General features: G+C 36.3%; 1 protein-coding gene across 1 annotated transcript; it reads left to right on the forward strand.

The window, feature by feature from the left end:
- The first annotated feature begins 61 nt into the window (after positions 1-61).
- LOC135082234 (potassium channel subfamily K member 18-like) lies at positions 62-27,974 on the forward strand. Its single transcript, XM_063977004.1, has 3 exons — positions 62-460; positions 25,578-26,259; positions 26,474-27,974. Exons 2-3 carry the CDS (start codon positions 25,647-25,649, stop codon positions 27,268-27,270), a joined length of 1,410 nt encoding a protein of 469 aa, XP_063833074.1. The 5' UTR covers positions 62-460; positions 25,578-25,646; the 3' UTR covers positions 27,271-27,974.

Consider the following 27,974-nt stretch of genomic DNA (forward strand, 5'->3'; position numbering starts at 1 on the left):
GCATGTGTGAGAATCTTGGAACAGCGCGCATGCGTGGCCACCCAGCAAAAATGGCGGAATCTGCCTGCCAGTACTCATTGTAGACCATTCGATTTTTCGCAAATAAAAATAAACTCTGTTTTGACAATACCAAACAAACTCGTTCCATTTTCGGAAATTCGAAAATTCAAAAACAGTTTTGCTTTTCGAACGTTCTGTGCGACGCAACATGGAGGATTTACATTGTAGATAGAGACAGTGTTGACAGATCGGTGGCAATCAGTGAAGATGAGCGATTGCAGTTTTTTATTAGGAACTGGACGTTGATCGAGTGCGTTATCTATGCTGTGTAGGCTGATAAGCTACGTAAAGAAAAAGAACACAATTCAAGGAAAACACTGGCTGGTTTTGGCAACAGGACAGGAGTGTGTTTAAAAATACATTGATCACCACAGAGGTCGAGGACATGGCAAACAAAAAGGTTAGTTATTTAATATTTTTTTATTAAGTAGATTAACTTTATTTAAGATCGTTGTAGTAGGCAGATAATATTAATTTTTTAACGAGCATCCTAAGTCCTAACCAAACCACGAGTCCATGACACGTAGCATCAATGAATTACGTACTTATTTAAACTGGATATAAAGTAGACACGTCCTTATAATCAAGTAATTAATATTACTCATTTAATAAAATCCAGAATTCAATGTCTGTTTAAAAAAATAGATGACGGTTGATGATGCCTTATTTTTTATTTTGAGACCAAAAAGGTTTTAACCTATTTATTGTCTCGAAATTTTAAATTACTCGTAATACGTTAATTTTCTTTTATTTTTGAATGCTATTTGAAACCGATATCAAACCTGCGCTCTATTGTTATTCTGTGCCCAAATGCGTTTTTAGGGTTTTATTATCTTTACAACCAAAATTGGATTATAACCACAAAAACAAAAGTCTTTAAGCTGTTAATTTAGTCCCAAATCAAGATGAAATGGTTTACAGCTTTGCAAGGCTTGTTTTGTTCATTAATTCAATTAATTTAACTCACTCAACCAAATTCGGGGAACCGTTATGATAAAGTCTTTAGTTGAAACAAAGGTCTGAGAATAATTTCGTAGAATTTAGGTCTGGATTTTAATTCAATTTGAAGATAAGGGAAATTTTAACCTAAAAATAGCACTAAGACTATTTCTTTGATCCAGGGCTCGCTGACAGTCTAACAGATAATGGGATTGGTGAATGTGCCGGGTTCGATTCTCAGTCGTGCCAACTTTTTGACTAATTTTGGTGTTTAGGTAAATTATCTGGTAAAATTAAAGGAGTACAGATTCTATCAAATCAAAACCTATCAAAGGTTATAGCAATTAAAAGTCTTAGGGCTTGTTCACACGAACATCCCGTTTGCATCCCGAAAAAAAACTGATTCGTTCGAATTTTTAGTTCGAATTTCAAACAACCAATGACATTTGACATGGGTCCTGCATTAGAGTAGGCGCACACCGTTGATTTTTCTTCGGCCGATAGTTTAGTCGGGCAGTTGATCAATATTGGCATGTATGGGAGTACGCACACTACGCCGATTCAATTCGGCCGATTCTTCATACAAATTAAAATCGGGCACAACTATCGGCCAACTAAAAATCAAGGGTGTGCGCCTACTCTTACTGGATACCACAAAACTGGATTTCGCTGGAACAAGCCCTTAGTTAAGATTATATAAGTACAGGCACTCTCAAATAAAGCTTGTTATAGTTTAACTTTAATGTATACTGACGCATAAAAGTCACAAATTGAAAACGCCATTTACCACATTTCCATTTTAGCGGCCATTAAGTAAGCAAAGTGCATTAATGGATGTATCACCGGTGCTATACACATACATACATACATTTCGCATTATGTACCGATCGGAGTTAAGGGTGGGCGCCACCGAGTACAGTCAGCGTCAAATAGATGATGACACCAAAAGTGACCAAAAAGTTGATAATACAACCTTATTCCAGTTGTAACAAAGACGTGTTGCGAACTTTTTGGCTACTTTGGGTGTCACGAACTATTTGACGCTGACTGTACCTACGGAAACTTGAGTTAGGGGTGTCCTTCTGAATAAATTTTGACACCAAAATAACAATCTTAATATTGTCATAACAAATTAATACTGACATCACGATAATTATTAAAAACTTGATTAGGTATTTATGAAACTTAATCAAAACTTTAAAAGTCATAAAAGTTTTAGGCTGGGTTGCACCATCTTACTTCAACTTTAATAAACGTTAAAAATCTGTCAAACTCCATACAAAAAGCGCTGGTTATCGTTATAGTCACCTTTTTAAAGTTAGGTGGTGCAACTCAGCCTTATCTTTTTCAAATATACACATCCTAGTATTACCTTAAACCTACCACTACTTCGACAATAAATGGGCAAGTGCGGAGAAGAAAAAGTATGTGAGAAATTCAGTCACCTTTCGAAAAGGTTTCATAACAGAGATTTTTGTGTCTGTTCTTTTAAAAAAAAAGTGACGTAACTGTACAACAGCTGCACTGTTTCAAACCGCACCTGGCTCGAATGTTCGAGACAAACTTCGCGACATCCTCTCCATTTAACACTGGACATAGTAGACATCCTCGAAAGATCAGTCTAACTTCGAACTGCAATCCGTTCATTTTGCTCGATGTAGCTCCAGAAAGAAAAACTTTCTACAAAGTCGGAAATGCCATTGAAGGAGTTGCGACTCGAATTAAATACTAATCCCAGTTATTTTTAAGATAAACACTACAGAGTTATTTTGCGACGAAATGCAAGGTATGATGTGTCGTCGACTGTACTTTTAAATTTTAAAAGAAAATTGCTTGATAATGCTTTAATTTGGTATGATAAATTAGAATTTGGTAAAAGTTATGACATACATAATATTGTAATGAAGTTTACGATATTCTACTAGTCAGTAAATGAAATAAATAATAGGCTTCGATTTCTTGGAAACTGAATTGATGTAGAGCGACTACGCATGTACTTCCGAGTACAGTCAGCGTCAAATATGTAGTTCGTGACACCCAAAGTAGCCAAAAGATTTGCAACACGTCTTTGTTAGAATTGAAATAAGGTAGTGTTGTCAATTTTTTGGCTACTTTGGGTGTCACAAACTGTTTGACGTTGACTGTACATTGTACATATTGAATCTTCGATCGCATATTCAATACCGTGGAACTCAATTACGGAAACTCAAAATATATCTCATTTAATTAAAGGAGAGATTATTAAACTGAAAGATGTGCGATTTTATCTACGGTATCCGGGTATTCGGTTATCCGGATATCCGGGTAGGGTCATGTGATATATCGGTAAAAGGAGAAAATTATATCGGTTCCTTTTATAGCTTTACCGTGCGAAAGATGTTCATTCATGTGTAAAAAATTATTAAGATTACACCCTGTATAAAGAGGTTGCCTTAATAAACTGAATGTTAAGGTGGGTTCAGATTTGTAACATGATAAAACGTAATATAAAATGTTAAATGACACTTTCTTTGATTGTTAATATCGCATTTTATATTGCCTTAAATCTTTGTTGTAGTAAGTAGGTAGGTACCTACAAACATTATGAATGGGGGAACGTTTTTGTCCAGCAGTAGACGTCATTTGGCTGAAACGAATATGAAAAAAAAAATTACAGTTTAAATGTAACTAGCATAGACGTTAATGATCCAAGATACCATGAGCATTGTTAAAGACACAATAAAGTTATTTATTATTTATTTTATTGTTTAATTTGGACTTAAAAGATTTTGATTTTGAAAAAAAAAACTAATTAGGAAAGTATTATAAGGGTAATTTCTTAGGAAAACTATACATACACCCATTTTACACAGCCCTGGAACCCCAAACTACCGAGTCATTTGAGTGAGAAAGAGAGTTCAAGATACATACTATTTGTACTTTAACCTATCGACTATCATAAAGTTCCTTCTATCAAAACTTTCACAAAAAGTCTCCAGCACCTGAAAGCTTCTTAAAATTATTCTCCCCTCAAAAATCATATACGAAAATAGAAGCTATTATCAGTATCCTTTGTGTGGATTAAGGGGTATTTAACGAACCCTCAAGGGCTTATTCTGGGTACCAATACCGTAGTACGTGTCTTTTAAGTTTCACAACTTGAGAATAAGGATTCATGCTTTGATGTATTAAGTACCTACGTAAAATATGCGATAAATAGGCGCGAAGAGGAAATTCTATTATAAATACTTAATAGGAGTAAACGTAAGAACAAGCAAAATCACCGTGTTTGATACTAAACCAAGGTCTAAAAATATTAATTATGTAAAGTTATGTGTCTCTACTAATATTATAAAGCTGAAGAGTTTATTTATTTGGTTGAACGCATTAATTTCAGAAAAAAAAAAACTTTTTGTGTTAGATAAGTAGCCCATTTCTCGAGGAAGGCTATAAGATATATTACTATACCATCACCCTACAACTAATGCATGAATAAGGTTGCAAAAACGGGACAAATTATTTTTTCGCGTACGAAGTCACGGGCACAGATTGTAGTTTAATACGAATGGTCACAATAATGCAACATCCAACAAAAGATGGAAAATGAAGCATTAATCCTCCGTAATTGGGTTCATTTTACCATACCCCAACAGGGAACTGCCACGTCAGAGTGACATGACGCAGACCAGATGTGATAAGCTGGAATTGTTTTGCGAAAATCACCCCTCTTGGGAATAATTTACGGACATCCGAGCACTAAAACGTATGGGAAACATGATAATATACATTCGAATATGGTAGGAAAAGGTTGTACGAGTAATATCAAGGGCAAACATTAATTAAATTATAAATAGAAAACAAATGAATGTCGCCCATTTTTGGATTGTGGAAGAATTAGTCATGTTGATTTCTTTAAAACTTCTCTAAGCGAGTCACGTAGTTTAAGACCGTATATTGCCCGAACAGCTCTTTTCTGTAAAATGAAAATTGATTCTATGTCTACTGCTGAGCCCCACAGTAAAAGACCATAAGACATAATACTATGAAAATAACTAAAATATACAAGCCTTGCTGTTTCAACATCAGTCAAGTTTCTGATCTTTCTCACCGCAAAGGCAGCATAACTAAGTCTTCTCGCCAAAACAGCAATATGGGGGCCCCATTGTAATTTACAGTCTAGGGTAATACCTAGAAAGACAGTAGAGTTTATTAGTTCAATTTTTTTTTTCGTTGTCGAATGCGTTTGATGTAAACTCACACTAAACCCTCTGGTCAGGCAACGTATATTAAAGACGAAGATCCATACTCTGTTCTAAAAGATATGCTTTATATAATATTTAGTTTCTCAGGGATATTTGTAGTAGTTATTAAACTACGTATTGATAGGCGATCAGTGTTGGGCTTTAGTTTAATTTGAACGAAGGAAATACCTAAAAATCTAGACTAGAACCTAGAAACTTCAAGCTTTTACTATCATTCCATCAAATATTAATAACTTGGCTTCTTTTAACTATATGTAGAGCCACTGACCTTTACTTATTTTATGACCTTGGCTATCATACCTCCATTCCCGTTCCTTTTCGACTGGAACAGTAAATATAGGTTTGACGACCGTAATTTACAACCTAAATTTGTAACCCTCGACCGATTTATCGTCACCCTTTCGATGTATCGATTGAACAATAACCCCCAAATAAGCTATGAATGGATTTTACGATATATTTACGAGCATCGAACCGACCGCTTCACAAATTTGAATGTCCGTTTTTATAGTCGCTGTTAAATGCGGTATTCTATTTTATACGGATACGTTTCGTAAATGTTTCTTTAGTGGTACGTCACTAAAGGATGGGATAAGTATTTTATATCCGCAATACAGACAAGATAGTGCGTACCTATTTCGCAACGAAATATTCTTTTATGACGGCCCGACGGTTTAGTGATGTCGTCAATCGGTTTTAAACTTGTGTTCTAGATTGGATTCCTAGTTGAGTCACTGAAAAATCGATAATTTTGGAATTAGTATTTCTATGTCTATGGATGTACGACATCCACGGTTAAAGGACATAAGGTTTCCCCAACCCTATGCTATCAGATCGTCGGGAATATACGTTGAAGTAATATTACCTACTAGCGTCGTAGTACATTGTAACTCAATGGGAGTGCCAAATACTAACTCAATTTGCCTCTGGTAAATACTCTTTTAGTAGAGACTGAATAACCAGACGATGATGAAGATGATAAAAGATGAAAATTATGAGTATTTACCAAATAATCTGAAAGATAAAGAAATTAAATATAAATAGGTAGTGGCATTAAAATACAAAACTATGAACAAAAATCCGCTCCTCAAAGAGCATTACAAGTTTGTCAGTCCCCAGTCACATTAACTGGGGGATAATAAAGTTTTTAGCGCAGTTTGAAATTAAATTAGCTGGAACCATGGCTGCAACTTTGCACTGTAACTAAATAGTTATTTAATTATTTAATGGACGTGGATCAGGGATTAATGTATTTAATGGAGTTCTGACACATACGAATCAGTTAAATGTATAATTAACGATGTACTCGTATAACATAGGTAAAGTTTGATTTAATGGACACCAAAATAGTTAAGAAGGTATATGTAGAGCAAGTTACTACCTTATGTCTCTTTAGATTGCAATACAATATTCTTAAATGTACACACGAATTCTAATTGAAAATACAACGATTCTCATCTCTTTTAATTGCCATTTCAGATGCCTATGACTCACAACCAGTGAGGGAAAACCTCACTCAATGGAAAAATAAGTTTAGTTTTGATTTTAATCGTACCAACTTAGTCATACCTATTCTTCTTCAAGTATAGGTATGTATTATAAAAAGCAACCATTACTGACTGATCTATCAACACACACAGCTCAAAGCAAATTGGATTACGCTGTTTGACATTCATGTTAATATAACATAGACAAAGACATCCGCTAAAACAGATTTTTGCGAAATTCACCCCCTATAGGAATGAAACGGGGCCTAAGTTTGTGTAAGAAACAATATATCGTAGAAGCTACGGAAAGCAGAAAATAAACTAAATAATAATTTAATATCGAGTTCAATGCTCCAAATGGAGGTATATCACCCGATAATCCTGTAACCCTATTCCGCATAATCTATACTATAATAGGGTTTCTCAAACTTTCGGCTCCACGAACCCCTGTTAAAGTTTCCAGGTGACAGCGAACCTCATAACTAGCTAATTAGCTCCTCCCCCTAAAGAAAATAATAAAATTGACTACTGCAGAAAATAAACTTTTAATTTCAATAAATTTCAAAATATTAATATGATGATGTTTGTTTCTTGTCGCAAATGGGAGTCAATTTTAGGAGTAATTTTGGACAATTTTAATTCTGCCACCATTACGTAAATCTTATCGCAAACCCTCTGCCCTTGAATGGCGAACCCTTAGCGCTCCTGCACACGACGCCGTCGCAACGTCGCCGCCGCGCCTTCGCACTGTTTATACGCGCCGCGTGAACACCGCTGCCGCGCCGCTGCCGCGCCGCCGCCGCGCCGCTGGCGCAATTATGCTTTGATGGCGCGGCGGCGGCGCGGCGGCGGCGCGGCGGCGGTTTTACTCGGCGTGTATAAACACTGTAGGGGCGCGGCGACGGCGCGGCGGCGTCGTGTGCAGGAGCGCTTAGGGGTTCGCATACCCCACTTTGAGAAACCCTGCTATAGTATAAATACCGCCAACCCGTTTATGGGCCAAATGAAGGCTTATTGGTTAATTTCGGTGACCGAATCGGCTGTAAACTCGATATGTGTGATATTAACTAGTTTAACGATCCTCGAATGGATGTAGACTGTGGATTTTAGTTTACCCACATCTGTGTACATACTATACCAGGAACAGAAGTTCGAACTTCTGTAGAGATATTTATATGAATACCATTGATGTGAATTTATTATTTGTCCCAATATTAGTTGTGTGGATGGATTTGGATTGATTACGCAAAAAAAGCTGAATGGGTTTAGAAGAAACTACAATATTAAGTTACTTTTTATCGTAATCTACAGAAATACACGCAGGCAAAAGGTAGTTCGACATCGCAAAATTTATACTTACCTATCTAGAATCTTTGTAGACTTTCATTCTAACATTGTATCATGGCATTCAACTTAACTATAGGATATTATACGAGTAGGTACTTTTGCTGAACAATTTCACACAATTTTCTCTCCGGTGGTTGAATTTCGTTTAATTTTTCCGTGGCAAGATAAAAATATGAAACGTCATTTCGTTGAATCATAATAAACTCTGCTTCCAATTTAGTTTCCAATTTTTATAAATCCTAAGCCGATACATTTTCCCGTTAGGATTTATCAATATACTTTTGCCTCCAAAAACCGGGCAATCAATAGTTTTTAATCTTGGCGTTCTGTCCAATTTCACACAGCGCGACCACGAGTGGGCACTGTTCAACCAAATTGGCGACTGCGTGGTTCAAATTAGCGCGCACGCAGAACTATTTATTTCTTCTATTATTTTGTAGTTAAATTTCTTTGTCATTGTTGAATCTATATCTATAAAAGCGAAAGGTCACTGATTGACTGACTCACTCATCCTTTATTTAGAACCTAGGTGCTCACTAAGACGGGTTTTTACGAAACTCCACCCCTAAGGGGGTAAAACGGGATCCACGCGTACGAAGTCGCGGGCGGCGGCTAGTAATTCATGAGAATAATGCAGTGCTTTTCATTTTAAAAGTCAGTCAAGTTTTTAAATTTCGTGACGTCACTTACCACGTTATAACAATTCATAAGACACCACCACAAATCACCATACTTAGCTAATTAGATATCATGTTACTCCTGTTTTGTCTACAGTTCAAGCCTTCCCAACCCGTCTGGACAGCATGGGGAGTGAAGACCAATTTTTCCATTAGCTATCAGCCAAAACATCGTTCTCAATTTCAAACATTCGTAGTGTAGCGTGGGGAGTGTAGGCCAAATGTTCAAATTATTTCTTGTGAATTTAAAAGGATCATTCTCCTACAATGGAGGCTAAAATAATCTAAAGAAAAATATGATGAACTATAGAATTCAATTTCAAGCCGTCTTAGATTCGTCTCATAAGCTAAATTACATAATTTTATACACACAATGGCCTATGTAAAGCTTGTGTTGGAATAAAGGCCAAAATATTCCAGAAATAGGACTCTATGGCGCGCACTAGAATATTTCAGGTCCACATTCCAACATTATTTCAAGGCTAGGGTCACCATCTACTTTGAAAAGTGTTTACAAAAAGCCGGACATTTCAAATACAAACTCTGTGACCTTTGTGACGTTGCTAGGGAGAGGCTTTATGTCCAACAGTGGACGGCTACTTATTTATAAGCTAAAATGATTATAACAAGACTTGTGTGTGATGTTAGATTTTATCTAACTGCAGACAAACTCGTAGGCTGAGTTGCACCAACTAACTTTAACGGTAACTGTTACGATAACCGGTGCTTTTTGTATGGAGTTTGACAGATTTTTGACGTTTGTCAAAGTTAAAGTAAGATGGTGTAACCCAGCCGTAGTGTTCTAGAAATAACGATTATTAATGTCATCAAAATCGGGTAAAAGTGCGTTTTAAAAGCTTATTTGCAAAAATAAATGAGTTTTATGAGTTTTTCTATAGTGTAGAACTATAGAACATAGAAAGAGGTTCTGTGATGTAGACAATGGCGTTTCCCAATGCATGTCACTGGTATCCACTTCTCCAGTATTTAAAGCTATAATGAAGTAAAATACGTAGAATGTTCGTAACATAATTCCGAGTAGTAGAGCAGTTTGCTCTGAAAAAAAATCTACAACATCTTTTTCCCAGAACTTCGGATTAATGATGAAAAGTCCAAATACATGGTCACCCTACTCAGGATTCTACTAATGTCCAGTACACGAGGTGTCGTGCAGGGTGCTCTAAGTAATTTTGTAGCGGGCTTAGCGCTCATGCTGGAGAGCTTACGAACACATTTTGTGAATTAAACTAATATTTTTGCGGCAAAATTGTTGGGGATTAGAGAGATGAATCTTTAGATGGATATTTTAAAATATTTCGTACGATTTATGTTGAAGAAAATCTTTACAAAGTTGAGTTATTCGACTCAACGTTGTGTAGATTTTATTTGTAACTTACATAAGTATTATATAAAAAGCGAAATAGATAAATTGTGGTTGCGAGCTCTTACTACAATTAATGAGGAAGGAGAAATCTTGCACAATACAAACAATTATTTTGTGAATGAATATCTGTTTGTAGGTACCTACCTTTTAATACTTAGGCTGGGTTGCACCATCTTGCTTTGACTTTAACAAACGTCAAAAATCTGTCAAACTCCATACAAAAACACCGGTTATCGTTATAGTTACGGTCAAAGTTAGGTGGTGCAACTCAGCCTTAGGGTTTCACTGAAGTTACTTTCTCTATAGGTGTGCCAATACCTAGGTACCTCAAAATTTGTTTAGTTTTCCTTGGTAAGTGTTCTTAGAAACTTATGAATAGTCCCGGAAACAGCTATTTACCTACTCTTACATCCCATGTTGTATATCCAGCTATAATATAACTTCATTACCATTTCACATGAGTTGCGAAGAAATCAGGGCGCCGCGTTATGCATTTGACTCGCAAGCTATTGTCCGGTGCGCGCCACTTCTAGCGCACGCTTCCTTTTAGTTAGCCTTTATACTTCACTTGCAATTGTTTAAGCATAAATACAGCGTGTACCACGTAGTATTTATTAGGATGTAGGCCACACTGTGTACGTATGGACTTATTTAAGTGTTTTAAAGATTGACCTCTTAATCATACGAGTAGAAACAAAATGTTTTTACCACAGTATCATAAAAAAACTCTTCGAAAATTACTTTTAAGGACTTTCCTAAAAACGCTCTATAGTAAACGAATACACAATTAATGACGTCACATTTGTATATTTTGTAAATATGAACACATTTCTTCGTAAATAGAGATGGCTTTTTTAAGGTAAACCAACCAAATTGTGCTCACTACCACGTTATAGGTACCACAGAATAATAAATAATGTACTTCGGTAATAAGAATTTCATCGATTAATTGATACATTTTCAAAGACTTTGTTACACTATACGTAGTTACTGCTCATGACATAAAGGTAGGTGCCCACGATAACGCTCGCTCATAAGCAGGTACGTGCTACTTGCATTTGACTTACAAAGCCATTGTGTTAGACGTGCCACCTCGAGAGGCATTTTGCTATTATGCTACTAGCTTAAAGCAGCCTGTAACAGTACGCAAACTGTGACGCAATTTGAGGAAATTTCACGGAGTTTCAAGGGACTTTATTCGGTTTCAAATAGCTGAAAATCAGATTGAAAGCTGCACACGAAAATATCTTTAAGAAAATGCAATAAAAGTCGATGTTCTGAAATACTTTAAAGTGAGAAAACATCGTGTACTTACGAGTATTTTCGTTAACTCCAACTAATTTTCTGATATTATGACATTTTTTTTGTGCTTCAGAGGGTACCTTAATCGCTTGGTTTGATTTGATTGTTACATTCCTGTAGCACCTTGGGATGTATGAAATTCGAATAGGTTTCTTCTTTAGATAATTTACGCGTGAAAATAATTTGAATAATATTTCCCGTTTCTCAACATTTTTCTTCACTGCTCCGCCCTATTGGCTGTAGGGTAATGTTATATGTATAGCCTAAAGCCTTCCTCTATAATTGGGCTATCGAATACAAAAAGAAATTATTTTTTCATGAGATTATCGCGTTCCAGCAAACAACGAACAAACTCTTCAACTTTATAATATTAGTACAGATAAGAAGTTTATTTCCTGATTGATCTTCCAGAAGCTAGCCTTTCACCAATTTACCTGACTAATGAATTCGTACTATTCGGGGTATCCCAAGGGAACAGTAAACCGTAGGCGTGTGCTACGAATGCAAACACCTCGTAACGCGTAGCCATGTGGTTTTGTAGCTACGGGGGTTCGTAGTAAGGCGTTGCTACGAGAACGTAGAGATGTTCTGAACGGACTTGATAAAAGGAAAACGGATTTTTACGGGACTTTTTGTGAAAAAGATCAAAGATTTTTCAGTAGTAAAGACAAGGTGTGAAGTAGAATGAGAAAATACCGTAAAGATTTTATAATGTTTTGGAGCAACAAACTTTGATTACTTGTGGTAGGTATTGGTTCTTTGACTCTCTCTTGGAAAAGCTCCTCAAGCTACCAGCGCGCGTCCCTTCAAAAAAAAAGCTGGAAAAGCTCCTCAAGCTACCAGCGCGCGTCCCTTCAAAACAAAAAAAAAAAACATTTTCTATTTATTATCAATAAATATTGAGGTATTTTAAATAATTTTTGGCAATGTGAGATCTATATCGCATGTTCTCTACGTCATAAGTTGAGTGCAAAATAATAGACGTACCTACTGACATTATCCTTTTTAATAAATTATCACACTCTCCTTTGATATGTAGAGAGACCATACGTCAAGTTACACACTTTTTTATTTATTTAATTATTTATTTAAACTTTGGGATAAATAAGCAGTTGTATTATAGGCAATTTTCCAACAAAAACAGTTATCTATATGTTGTACTTTGTACATTTACTTAGACACGACACGGTTCGCTGTATCATAATTATAATTAAAGCATTTGCTATCCCTTGGCAGATCAATGGAGTCTCTCTACCAGAGATTATTATCTATCTCTGGATATTATGTAAGATCGCTATTCGCTACCTAGAGATACGTATCCGTGTCGCCCGTCGCGAGCGTATTGTATTATCAAAGTAAGTACAGTCGGGTGAATTTACCTGTTAAAATAATTATATTAGTGTGACTTTTTGGCGATGGATAGATTTTTGGAAGGTATTAATATAAATAAAGATAAATAGTGTCAATAAATCGGATTTTTAAAACTCTATTGAATTGATGTAACTGTGTCTTTTGCAAGTTTCTGTTATTTTATATAATCACGGCTAAATGACTACAAGCTTCCTATCTATGTATGTTAGTATGTGTAGTTGTTATAAATTACAGCTTACGAGAGTATATTGTCTTCTGATGAAAAATCTATATTACTGTAGGTAAGTTAGGTATATCAAAATCCGGTTAGTAGTGTTTGTGTGAAAGAGTAACAAACATCTATCCGTCCGGATAAGCAAGAAAAATAATCATGTTCAATTGTTTTTAACCATTTGCATTCATTTCTCCAAGATTATTTTTCATTTGTTTTTCGTGTTCAATTTTATCGCTCATCACCGATGTTCACTTGTTTTCTATCTATTTACGTTGTACTTTAAAGTATTTAGTCAAGAAATTGGTCGTATGAATGCATTATGAAAAAAATTTGCCTGAAAAAATAAAGGAACATAGATCTTATCGAATAAATTGAATACTTACCACGTTAATGTCTTAAACACAAGTTTAATGGCTTCATAAATCAAACACCGTAACATCTTCGATAAAAACCGATCCCAAAAAATCAACCCGCCACCGGTTTGAACTAATGTAGGTAATGTGACGATACGAAAATTCAATTTCAGGTGCCGAATCCGATAAAGATTTTGCATAAATCAGTGATATAATCCAATATTACCGCGTTTTAACCCCCCTCCCTCTCCTAATGTTCCACCATTGAAATCTCTATTCCAATTTAAATGAGTTATTTCATTACCCTGCGTGATGCCACAGTTGAGTTTTGGGTGCAGAAGGTTATTTTTCTTTAACCTTCTGTAAACTGCAAGAAAAAGTATTTTACCGCAATCACACCTTATGTTGTGTAGGTGCAATCTATGGTGGTATGTAAATAGTTTGAGTGTATAGCCTGACCAGGAACATAAAAACCCTGGCATAGAGGCGCGTCAATTGCATTTGATAGTGCAACACTGAGTACAGTCGTACCTGTGTTAAATTAATAGGCTAACTTTATGTATCAGGATTACGGGCTAATTTGATATTTTCATAAATTAACGAAACAATATTATTATAGGTAACCTGGTTTAAATAAATTAAATGAAACCATCAATCGAGCTAGTAGGATTTATTTTATTATTCATCAATAATCAAATTCAGAACTTGAATATTCAACTGCAATGTCTGCTCATGAACGCTTCAAACTCGGTACTTCTTTCCCAATTCCATAAAATTCAACACTTAGAAAGTGACAAAAAACTTTAAAATAGGTAGTTGAAACAAACCACAGCTAATTTTCATAGTGGACTGTACTATACGATAAACATGTCAGTCAATTTGACAACCTTTGTTGGAAACATTATTCAATGAAAATATTGTCCGAACCCTTGGTATTTCTCTTCGACAAATACTTGAACACATTGTGAACCACTTTTCTTTCACGACTATAAAAAGATTTTAGCAATTTCATTCACAAAATCAATTGCGCACATTTAAAATAAAGTTTGTTTACACCCATGGTTTACACTTTGACAGCAATAGACTGACATGCAAGGTGACATGTCAATGAAGTTTTCAGTAACTGTTGCCATTAAAAGAAATTAGTACCATTAGTTTTCCGCAACATGGCGAGGGTTTTTATGTTCCTGGTCAGGCTATAATTAGGCTAAAAAGGAAGAGGAGTAGGAGTTCTTAACAATGCGTAGTTTACTTAAAAAAAAAGATAATTATTAAGATAATTCGATAATTTTCGGGCTGTGCCCTGTAGCTATAAGCTTAATTTATAATTACGCTTATGTTAGAAGTGGGTTCACCACAATAAATATAGTCCAGCGGACGTCGGGGTTCGCACCACCGACCCATGAATCTGCAATCTGACGCTGAAATTGCTGGGCTATTGTCGTCTCTATCATTCAAAACAGTACTTATTAGGTATTTTGAAAACTAAAGGGGCAAGTGCCAATGTTGTAAAGGTCTTTTTAAACATCTTCTATGCCCTATTGGGTAAAAATCTCCTAGTTTTCTTCAACAGCTTCAGAAGGGTTACGAAGAAATACTGAGTTAAACTCGTCTTACTGCATTCATTTTGTCTGTGATGTTACAGAACCCGATTGAGATCCGTGCGCATAAATTCAGAATTGATAATAAAATTTTAGTAGGTGGGTATTAGGAGAATTGTTATTTTCTATCGAACGGAATTTGTGGAGCCCGTAGGTCCGTAAAGAATATACCAGGAGTTATACCCGGAAAACGGAATATGAGTTTATTCGGAATGTTTTGTGACGTTTTACCTCTGAGAAAGAACGGTGTTTTTTTACACTACAGTGGGGGACTTAATGCCGGGTGGCATTCTCTATCAGCCAATATATTACAATAAAGTGAAGGATAAGGTAGAAAATGTACCAACAATGCTGCTTATTAATGTCCCAACTTATTGCCTTATTTTGATAAATGAAAGTTGTTAAAAGTTGTTTTTTATTTTCATTATTAAAAAGCCATATCTAAATAATAATAAAAAGTGTTGAAATTACCTCAACAAGTCTTCTTATGATTAAGAAAACACCTACATCTTTAGAACCTCCTTTCTTTTACAGTCGGATAAAAATACATTTTATTCCTTGAAACCGTAACAAAAGCCTCTCGCAGCTAGGGTTGCCAGGCGTCCGGCTTTAGCCGGACATGTTTGGCTTTTTACGGTCTTGTCCGGCCTAATATTGTCTTGTCCGGCCTGTCTCTTCCTGGCTGGCTTTTGTTAAGGCTTTTTATGTGGCCTGCTGCGCCAGGCGAAAGTTGAGCCACAGAATAATATGAAGCGCACGCATCAGGATGTTATGTTGGGCAACCGATGATACGATGACAGTACTCACTCGTGAGCTATGACACTAATTGCACCCCCCCCCCCCCGTCACATGTCCGGCTTTTAGGGTTAAATGTCCGGACATTTCAGGAACTCGGAGGACACACACGAAAAAGATGGACTTCGAGTCCGGCTTTTTTTGATTTTGGACCTGGCAACCCTACTCGCAGCGGCATCAATATAGAAACACTGAAGTACTCGCCCATATTTACGCGGAACCAAGACTCTAGAGAAGTCCAAACAACCCTGGGGCGAAAAAATCTTGGTAACTGCGACATTGTGTGAGGCCCTTTGTGGCTAACATTACCTGGTGGTTTGTTATTGTTTTCTCTGTAAATAACGCTAAGAATAAAATAAATTGATATGATTTGACATTTATTATGAGATAAATATATATACTGATCAATAAGATATATAGGGTCCTTCTAAATCAGCTACGTTCCGTTTAATGGGAGCATGTATACGTCACACTGAATACGTTCCCAAAGTTTGAGCCAAAAATTCAGGCTAGTTTCCGAGATAATTAAGGAAACAACTTCATTTCTTATCAACCCAATACAACACCCTGTTCAGCTGATTCACTACTACACTGACAAAAATCCGCACGCACACGAGCTTACGTAATGGCCGCCATTGCGCTTGTGCTGCCGTTGGGCCACTGGCCGCGAACACAAGAGTGCCGCCGGACGACGGACCGGGCGCCACACAAGCTATTCTAGGGCTACTACTAGTTATTTAAGGAATTAAATTAAGCAGAAAATTAAAGTTTATTTATTTTTGGTAACATAAAAAAATCTTATGTGGTAAGTACTTATTTAGTGGCCTTAATGGAATGATGTTTATTCAAAAGTTCGTTAAAATACTTTTGCGCTTGTAAAAATCTTTTATTTCAAACGTAGCAACGAAACGAAGCAAAAAAGTTAGTTGCCGAAATCAATGACTTATTTTTATGCCATACACAAATGGGATAGTTACCATGACTATGAAATTTAGAATTACGGTTATTATTACGATAAAGCAGGCACATTTTTCATGTTAATTTTAATCGCTTAATATCCCCTTAGCAAATTAAAAATGTGATTCGTAATTGACTCGATCATAGCAGAAACTAAACGCTATCGAATTATCTACCTGTGATTATCGGCAGTCTTTAGTATTCCGAAGTAAATAAGTAAATAATTGTTCCCAACTATCAATTTTAAACTGAAATAATAATCATTAAAATCATCGTAGGAACAAAAAAATATTATAAAACTTTATAAAAGTAAATAATGATAGTTTTATTATTGTTAAGATTAGAAAGAATTTTGGAGTTGACATCCTTATTTATGCGTGGCGGAGTCGGTGGTATCAAAGACAGCCGTCCCTCACAATAGCCGACCGCGCTAGTGTTGTAAGAACCTCGAGTCTTTAAAGTCTTTATTTTGAGACTTGAGTTTATTTTTAAGACTAGGACTCGTTAGTCACATGAATAAGGGAATAATTGAGTCTTCCGAGTCCTTTCGAGTATTTTAAGTTCTTTGAGCTAGACTGAATCATGACATGAACTTGAGTTGGTGTATACTAATAGGCAATAATGAGTGATTTCATATCATCATCCGTATGTTATATCCTAATTGAAAATAAAATAAATCGCACAATACAAATGTAATATCAATAAAATTGCATTAAACGCAAATAATCGAATCAGAAGTATCCATCTAAAGACTGGCGATTTTCGTAATCAAAAAGTTAAAACGGTCCAATAAAATAATAAACACACAGTCTTAATTCATAGCTATTTTATTTTCTTCAAACTTTTAATAAGTAAGATTCCAAGACTCGAGTGTCGTATCGTACAACACTAGCCGGCGCGCAGCAAACGAACTTTTAGACATGTGCCGCCGCCTTTAGACACGTGCCGCCGCGCGCCGGCCGCGCGCCGGCTAGCGCAATGTACACTCACCAAAATAAAATTAAGAAATGCAACAAACTTTTTTTTACTATTCAAATTAAAATTGTGTTTATTGTTAAATCACAGGTACATAAGATAGGTCATAAATAAATACCAAGTTGGAACGGAAATGATTCGGAAATTTTATTTAACTAATTAGGTACCTACCTACCTCATCTACTTTTCTATTGTAATAGAAATGATGACATTAACGATTAATTTAAGAATGGACTTTGATTTAGGATAAATGGAATATCAATACAAACAAATTGAAGAGTTTTATTTGCTTCAATAGTCTAATTTAATGTTTCTAAATAATTGACTAGGCCATTGAATTACCTTCACAAAACAATAAGTTCGATTAATTTTTAATTATTATCTGTTATAGGATATTTTACCATGAAATACTCAACACCATAATTTAGATTCGAATCAATTGAAATCGAAAGCAAGCAGATAAAATAATAAACAAATAAGTTTCTTTTTTGTCGACTGTACGCTTATGCCAACTTTTCGGCTCTTGCTTTGGCGGCGTCGGCGTCTTTGTGTCAACAAAAGGCGTGCCGGCGTGCGGCTTGTCGGCATTTGTCGGCGCGTGCGCTTTGATTTAATTCAGTTTTTGACTAGCTTTCTTGTGTGAAGGTGCGTTTTGTAGTGCTCGTGAAGTGAACTATGACGCACAGATGTACAAATGCAAATAAATTTACTAAGACGCGCCTTAAAAATCATGGCCTTTGCTGGTTGTTTTTTCGATGGTATCGTGAGTCCGTTTTACTGTGATTAACATAAGATAATAAGGATAGACAACGATATGAGAGTAGGCCTGCAACATTGAAGTGATAGCTCGCCCAATCAGTCGATCAGCTAATCGGCTATCAGCTGTGACGACTGCTGTGAGTTGTTATGACGTGAGTGTAAACAACAAAAAAGTGTGCAGTGGTAGTGAGCACAAAATATAACAGAAGACAAACTCCATACTAAACGCGCTCGAGCCACGCACACATAGACACCGCTCGAGCAAGACTGTCTTGGACGAATGCGAGCGCGACGTGGCGCGACAGACAGACGTTCGCCACACGTTCCCTGTGGTTCGCTTGAGTCACGCGCCGGTCAACCGCCTGTGATATTATTTTGTTTTGCGCAATTGACGAAAATGAGTGAACAGAAAAAGTCGTATTTTAATTGTTCGGTATTTGGTTGCTTAAACTCATCATTAAATGCCGAATTTTCATTTTTTAAATTACCAGTTGATTCGGGGAGGTAAGTAAGTTATTTATTTGAATTTCAATTGAAATTGAAAGCCAACTCAATTATTAGGAATATCGAATTGTTTAGAGAGGTTTTAGGAATTATTAGATAACTAGCTTTTGCCCGCGGCTTCACCCGCGTGAAATTTAGTTTGTCACAGATCGTCATAAATTATAGCCTATATATTATTCAGGGTTATAAACAATAATACTGTAAAGTTACATCAAAATCCGTTCAGTAGTGATCGCGTGAAAGAGCAACAAACATCCAGACATCCAAACTTTCGCATTTATAATATTAGTTGGATAATAATAGTGTCAACCACTCAACTAAATACTACTTCCTTCTCGTGTATTTGTTTGCAAACTATTACTATAATAACGTACTAAATATAAATAAGTATACGTGGATATCTGTTATTGTCTTTCTTGCATAGTATTAAGAGTTACATTTTTCTATCATAACGAAATAAACGCAACACATGACAAGACAACCCTAGCGTGACGGCCGAGCGTGCGAGCGAGAGAGGTATGCAAAGCGAGGTACATACATGAGTTTACCTTCTGTTATATTTTGTGTAGTGAGCGTTGTGTGTGTTGTGTCTCGTGTTCCTGTGCAGAATGAATACACTACAGCTTTGTTGTGTGAGTAAAAAATACAGCATGTTCCATTATGTAAGACGAAATTAATTTTTATTTTTGTTAGAAAATGTAACTTTGTAAAATCATTATAAAACACATACTCAAATTTGGTGAACTTGTTCAGTGTACCGTATAGATGCCCCCATTAAAAGGAATGTAGCTAGTTTAGAAGGACTCGTTCTTAATAATTAAAGGGCGTTCATTGCTGGTCTTTCTGAGACTGACACTAAGGCTGAGTTGCACCACCTAACTTTGACCGTAACTATAACTATAACTGGTGGTATTTGTATGGAGTTTGACAGATTTTTGACGTTTGTCAAAGTTAAATTAAGATGGTGCAACTCAGCCTAAGACTAACTAGATGATCAGTCCACCGATTAGGATAGGAGGTCTGGCTATACAGGGTGGAAACGATAAGAGATCTCACTCAATTATACAAGATATCAAAAAATGGTTACTGATCCTGAAAGTGCTTCACAAGCTCTATCAAACGGTATCAATAATAGGTTACAGAATAAACTGTTTCTATCCAAAAATTCAATGTTTCGAGCATCCCAGTATTCCGATCTGTGGACCTAATGTAGCTCTATACCCAAATAATTCCTTGTGCAAAGTTTTAACCATTTTAAATGATGTAACCTATCTCTTAACATGCAAACAGAAGATTATGAACACGTTTGTTTCATGCTTATTTAATGTTAACACCTAAAAAATCAAGCGTAACATCCCATGTCCCATAACACGCTCTAATATCACAACTTCAGCGAATGTATCCGAAACTTGGCGATTAGTTTCGTAAAGTTCCGACTAAAAACAGACACACGAACTTGCGGTAAACTTTAGATATACGGATATACGGATTTCATATGCGATAGGTCTTAGATTTACGGTTTATCGTAACGCACAACCGGTTTTACTGGCATTTTATGCGGTTTTGTTTTAAAGTTACAGAACAATAATATTGAAATGTATTTGCAAGGAACCCATACGTGAAAGTTTTATTGCTTTTGCTGCGTAACTTTGATGTCATGTAACCTTGCATGGAAATTTTATTGTTGAATATAAATAACTGATCTGGGAAATTTATATTTTTGATCTTCTTAGATACTTTTATAACTTCGATTCGTATGAGAATTAATTCTCCTGCAAAGCACATTTAATTTTGTCCGCACCGTAACGTAAACGCCTCGCCTAGCGGTTGGCGCTCGAAAAGCGATAAGTCTGCTACTTATGACCTTTATGCGATGCTTTTTATGTCGATTTTCATTATATCTCGTAGTTTCAGAAGCAACGCTTTATTTTACCCTATTTAGTATACCATACTGTATACCTACCATAACTGTTTTTAGTTCTGTCTACAGAACTGTACACAGCGCGACAAAGCATAGTGTGGGCGAGATATTACGTCTCATTTGTTCTACCCACGCTTATACAGGGTATATTCGTATTTATAATTTTTTTGCAACATTCACAAGATCCATTGTGTTTTCATGTTGGTCAAATCCATTAAAATGAAGTCTGTTGTACCATCAACCTTTATTACCAACAAGTTTTGCAATTTGACTTGAGAGAATATTAAAAACTCGACTTACGCATTAAAAACTTTTCGTTAACAATAAACATAAGTTTTAAGGGCTTACATTTTGTACTGTGTTTAACCGTTAGGATTAATTCTTTAAAGTTTCAATTCGGCAAAGTGGGGGTTGGGTATTTATGTAATGGGTTTCTTACTAGCCACCTAAAAATCTAAAAGAATAACGTTACTTTCATTATTATACTCGTATTTAACGGAGTCTACTGCATGCCTTCCCAAAGCAAATCTATATCTAGTTATCTATACTTAAAAGGAAAGGTCACTGATTGATTGACTGACTGACTGATTCAATCACTCATCACGAAATCTCAGAAACTACAAGTGCTAGGAGTCTCAAATTTTGCATGGGGCTCCTTTTAGAACGTAGGTGCTAACTAAGACGGGAGTTTGCAAAATTCAGCTCCTAAGGGGGTAAAACGGGATCCACACGGACGACGTCGCGGGCGGCCGCTAGTAATACATTATATTTTTCTATTAATTCTTCTGTTGTTATCGTTCTTCGTCATTGCTGGCTATCTTTTTAAGGTCGTTTGTCCATCGGCATGTAAATAATGCTATTAGGTACATCCGTTAATCACTGAATTAATTTAGCATGTGACTAACTGGATTTTTAAAGAAATATATTTTGTAGGAGGTTGATGAGCTGGTGACTTAATTAAGTCCCAAATAAACATTGAAATAACTTTAATAGAGTCTGGAATTATGATCAACATAATTTAAACTTTTGTAGCGCTAAGTGCTGTCCCTGTGGAACTAATTTTATTATGTAACTTACTAATGACAAATATATTTTGAAGCCTATTTTTTATGTTCTGTACGAGTACCTATAGCAACCTAGTTCACAAACCAGGTTGCAAAATTTTTGGTCAACTATAAGTAGGCGTCTAAAAGTCAAAAATGGCTCTATCTCTACCCTGAGCACGAATAAATATTGTTCTCATTGAGGTACGGTTTGTGTACCAAAACGCAGTTTCATTTCGTGTTCATTTGCCAAAACAATTTTGATTAAGAGTTATTCGTGTACGGGGTACAGGTTAGCTTCACGTGTCCTATCAGCATTATATCACGATTTTACCCAGTGATGTATGTTGTTCAGTTGATATCAATTTACCTACTACTACGTTTATATTGATTTAACTTAGGTAAAATATAACGACATTAATGTAAGGCTGAGTTGCACCACCTAACTTTGACCGTAACTATAATTAATGATAACCGGCGTTTTCTGTATCGAGTTTCACAGATTTTTGACGTTTGTCAAAGTTTAAAGTAAGATGGTGCAACATAGCCTTAGTCAGCCTTATTTGTATACAATATTGCCACTTGACACACATTTCTATTAGTGGACACCTCTTAAGTTTTCCAGGTGGAATATCAGCCTAAGGAACCCTAAATTGTTTCAACCAAGCAAAAGTTATGGGAGTGGCTAAAGTATCTTTTATTCATTGGAGATTTAAGAATGGGTTCACTTAGACGAATAATGTTTTAGATTTCCGAAGCAGAAAGTATTTGGGATTTTCCAGTTTGTGGATTTAGATTTTAATCTGTAGAGTCGGAGATATCGTTGAAAAAAGAGCGTCGATTTATTGAAAATTCAGTTAGGATGACAATATTTAAAATGTTGTAGACGTATAGCTTATTGAGAAAAGTAAAGTAAAGTAAAAAAGTAAAAAAGTATTTATTTCTCAAGGATGTCACATGTACAATTTATTCTGGCGGTCTCTGCACTAAGCTAGAAAGCTTGTAACGCAGCGGCCAATTCAAACAATTACCTTTGTATTGACATCGGTCTGATAGGACGGACGTGTTAAAACTAGTTATAGGCTTTTAATGTGTTAAATATAGTTTATATAAATCTAGTTAAAATAGTAATAATAATATAACATAACTTTGGTTTCAGAAAATCTACTAGCAATAGGATAGAAATTGTATTATTATTTAATTATAATTAAAACACTTATCTTTAGACAGCCATAGCTGTTTGTCTTCATTAAATATGACCCGGGGGGACACTTTAATCTAGGGCTTTCTGTATCTAAATCTATACTAATTATAAATACGAAAGTAACTCTGTCTGTCTGTCTTGCTTTCACGCCTAAACCACTGAACCACTGAACCAATTTTGATAAAATTTGGCATAGAGATAATTTGAGTCCCGGGAAAGAACATATTATGATAGTTTTTATCCCGATTTTTGAAACAAGACGCGCGCGTTAAAGTTTTTCTGTGACAGACAAAATTCCACGCGGGCGAAGCCGCGGGCGGAATGCTAGTGTTTAAATAATTTGAAAAAATCGAAGTGCATCGAATCGACCTTTCGCTTGTATATCTGTATCTGATTCTGATTAATTTCGTCGCGGGTCCAATAACAGTTTAACTTTCCTTCGGGACAAACTTGACCTTCACTGGTTGGGTTTTTATTGGCGGTCAAGCTGTAGATCCTGGCTACACAGGAGTTGCAGCGGTGGGAACGAGAGGTGGGAATAGTCCCGTTGTATCTAGAGCTAAATGCCCCAGACATTCTTTCGCTGCTCCGCCCTAAAGATAAAATAGAAAAGAAACTGCGCAAAGTCTCGGACGTGTAGTGTGTACTAAGCAAATGTCACACATTTCGGGCAAGTTACGAGTACATACTTTTTGTCTTTAAGCCAGCCTATATCCTATGCTAAATCATTCCCACTCTAACCACAAAGCTATTAAAGTAGAATTTCAATTGACCACACCCCTGAATCCGTTCTTACCGCTTAGTCCAATCACCAGCGAAAACCATTGAAACCTAAATTAATAGAGGCAACCACAATTATCTCTTTTGCGGTATCACCAATAGATGCACTTCCTGACTACATGCAAATCCGCACTTTATAGTCATAGAAACAAGGTCCCAAGCCCAACCGCTTGACATCTGACCACTGAATGTGATTATGTCAGCACATTTCAATTTCAACTGCCACGTCTTTGGATTAGGGTTGAAATTCAGATGGGACGGTTTGAATGGGTGCAATAGCATAGTGTGGTATTTGTGGGATATCTCGAACTGATCGGATACAGATTCTGATGGGTTTAACGATAGAATTGGACTGAGGACACCGCAACGTTGGCAGCAATGCTAAGAGCTCTTCATCTGTTCGGATATTATGTTTCGGTCTGGTACAGTCGGATTCAAATGGAAGGCACTTTAGAGTGCCGCTCTTGTCATTTACTTGCTGTTCTTCGTACAAAACTTTCTTTATAAAAATAAATAAACTTTAGCTTCTTTAATAATAGTTTTAGTCAATGAGTAAGTTGCACATTTTAGTTTGAAGTTAATTTTGCTTTAATAAGCTTTAAAAAGCTCATTTATTAAAACGTCAAAAATCTATCAAACTCCATAAAAAAACACCGGTTATCGTTATAGTTACGATCAAACTTAGGTGGTGCCTGCCTGCCTAAATATTGACTTATTTCGACCTCGTTTATTAATTTCAAACGAGTAAATCAGCATCTACGAGCTACCCTAATACAAGAAGAAATTTGTATAGGTACTTACAGGTTTTATGTCCAGTAAAACCTCATTAAGCTTATTTATTGTCACGTTTCGTTTACAATACTTAGTAATTGTTTAGTGCTCTACTAAATGTACTGGAAGGACTGTGATAACGTGGAATAAATTCTGGCTCGATAGATTCAACGGCGCAACTTTGTTGTTTAATGTTAAAGGAACTTTGCCCCAGTGCGGTTTAATAGTTATTTTGATGTAGACTCGAGTTCAATTCTGAGGAGAGTCACCAAAAATAAACATTTTTTTTTTACATTATTTGTATACGAATTGTGAGAGCTTGTTTACACGCCTAGTTAAACAATAAAAACATCAAGTTGTGTCTGTCTTTAAAATTAACTATCTAGTAATAAAGCAATATTTATTTACTTAGCTAAATATATTTGATTCCCAAAATGTACTTGCTTCAGAATTATATTGATTCACCATAAAACATCGCATTTTTCTAAGCATTTTTCAATCCATTACAGTTTCAAAATACAATAGAAAATCAACCACATTAGCTTTGACTTATTATCGAAGTCTTTTATGTCACGAAGTAATAAATAAAAGCTATTATGGCCACACAATATTGACTGAACCTATTATTATAAATTACTTAGTGACGAAAACTCACAAGACGACTTTCTTTACCTAACAAATATTAGAAAGAACTTGAGATTCTCAAAGTATATTATCGTATGCTAATACAATACGTTCTCTATTTGGCCCTTATCCCTTCATCGGCCCGCCTTTTACTAGTAAAGCCATTTTATTTTAGTCTGCTGAATTTGGGAAAATACGCAGAAAACAAACATGGCGCCGTATTTATCCTCTGAGCATCGGATCCACTAATCTTCTTTTTCTTTTGCAGATGACGCTCTTCAACCAAATGCTCCCGAACGAAAAGTAATACCAAGAACATGTATCACCAATTGAATTTATGAAAGCTAACATGGACAAAAACAAGAAAAAAATCCATGTCAACGGCAAGTACAAGAAAAATGGAAAGAGCGACTACAAATTGGATGACGAAGTCATAACCACTTGCTGCTTGTGCGTCAAAACTAAAAAGAGCAAAAAGAAAACTATCATAGCGGGATGTGTCACCAATCTGGGCATATTCGTTCTTCTCCTTGCGTATACTTTACTGGGTGCTTTCATATTTCTCGCTATCGAAGGTAGCGCAGCTAAAATGCATCAGAAGACACTAGCGACGACGTCATACCAAGCCAATGACAATCCAAAGATTCCGATCTCAAAACTCAATGGCAGTTTGACTCAAGCCAGCGCTGAACTGAGGTCGCAAACTGTGGAAAGCATTTGGGAAATAACTGTGTCATTGAATATTTTGTATAAGGAGAATTGGACGAGACTCGCTGCTCAAGAAATAGCGAGGTTTCAAGAGAAGTTGGTGGCAAGGGTCGCTGCTGATGTTTCGGCGCAGTACGGAGGCGCCCGAGCTCTGGAGGTAGCTCCGGCTCTGGTGGTAGACGACTACGAATGGAACTTTGCTAAAGCATTCCTCTATTCACTTACTGTCTTAACTACAATAGGTAACTATCAAATTAGATTATACACAATTTTTCGTTTCAGCTAAATGACGTCCACTGCTAGATTAAGACCTACCTCAAGAATTTCCACAAGTCTGGCTCTGCCTTAATAGACCTGCCTTGGTCTACGTAATGTTTATACTGTATGATAATTTAATATAACTAAAAATACCTAATGAACAGTATCCCCGATATTTAAAAAATATTTTGTTCACAGGTTACGGGAGCGTAGCTCCTAAAACCGCTTTGGGGAAAGCAGTCACAATCGGCTACGCAGTCATAGGTATACCTCTCACTCTTTTATATCTATCTGTCGTCGGAGCATTACTATCACGGCTAGCAAGAAGCGTGTTCAGCAGAGCATTATGCTGCTGCCTCTGCACCAAGTGCGGGTACTGCTGTCTCGATGAGCGAACTATGGCGAGCAAAGAACGAAAAGAAAAAGTAAGAAGACAAGACGACTACAGAACTCAGACTTTGCAACTTCAAGAACCTTACTACGTTCGGTCCCCATCAGGGACAATAATATCTGCATCACAAGCGCACAGCGTCAGCACAAATTCAATAAAAGACAAAACTCAAGGTCTAAGTTTTCTACGAGACTGTGACTCTTTGAGCTGCACCGACACGGATTCAAAGGTGTCTCTTCGTGGGTTCTCGATCCTAGCACCTGTATCCCTTTGCCTTGCAGCAATATTCACGTACATTTTCTTTGGTGCTCTGGTTCTGTACCAGTTGGAAGGGTGGAGTCCTATTGATGGGGTGTACTTCTGCTTCATGAGCCTGAGTACCATTGGCTTTGGGCATCTGGCGCCAGGAGCTACCCAGAAGAACGGCGCGTCGACTGGCACGGTTTGGTTTTGCTCAATTTACATCATGACCGGTCTGGCTTTGACTGCCATGTGCTTCAACGTGCTGCACGATGAGATAGTCCACCGCTTGAGGCATCATGAGAAGGTGTTGAAGTCGAATACTCAGAAGGTTTTGACGTCGGAATTCCTGCATCGGTCTTGACGGGACGATAGTGGAAACTTGACTGACGATACCATGATGAATTCTGAAGGAGAGTCATTGCCGGAGGTACTCCATCATGTATCTGTACCCAGGTGTGATGGAGGTGCAATCAGGCGGTCAGTTTACACACTCAGAGAAGAAAAGGAACCAGAGCGATTGACTCCGATGTAATTAAAAATAGGACTAGCCAAAGACTCGACACGTTTCCTAACTTTACCTATACATTCCATAAGCCTCACACTATTATGTATCTGTAGAAAAAGACTTCGTTCATAGTTTATTTGGCGTTGAAAAAACATTTTCAGGTTAGGGTCAAGATAAGTACAAGTTGGTTTGAGTGTTTATTGTTCAGAACGAGTATTATCGGATAATTATATTTGTTATGTTATTATCTTTTATATATTTTGATAATTCATATATTTTAGTAACGATAAGTCAAATGCTCAAAGTTAATTAATTTAAACAATCAGTACTTAGACAAATTATTTCTCAGAGTTATCAAATAGCAAAGGAAATACAGTGCGACATTACTTATTCGCAAACTTAATTGACTAATTTTGTTCATTTTAAAGAAAGAGAAATCAATTACTATTGCTAATTAAAAATTAATTGGGTTTCCAGTGTTAAAATGAAGTTGGTATTCTTAGTTAATTGTTAATAATGTACTTAAAACATGATTTTGGTAACATTTTACGATGTTTATT

The sequence above is a fragment of the Ostrinia nubilalis genome, chromosome 21, assembly GCF_963855985.1.
Source record: "Ostrinia nubilalis chromosome 21, ilOstNubi1.1, whole genome shotgun sequence".
Classification (NCBI taxonomy): Eukaryota; Metazoa; Arthropoda; class Insecta; order Lepidoptera; family Crambidae; genus Ostrinia; species Ostrinia nubilalis.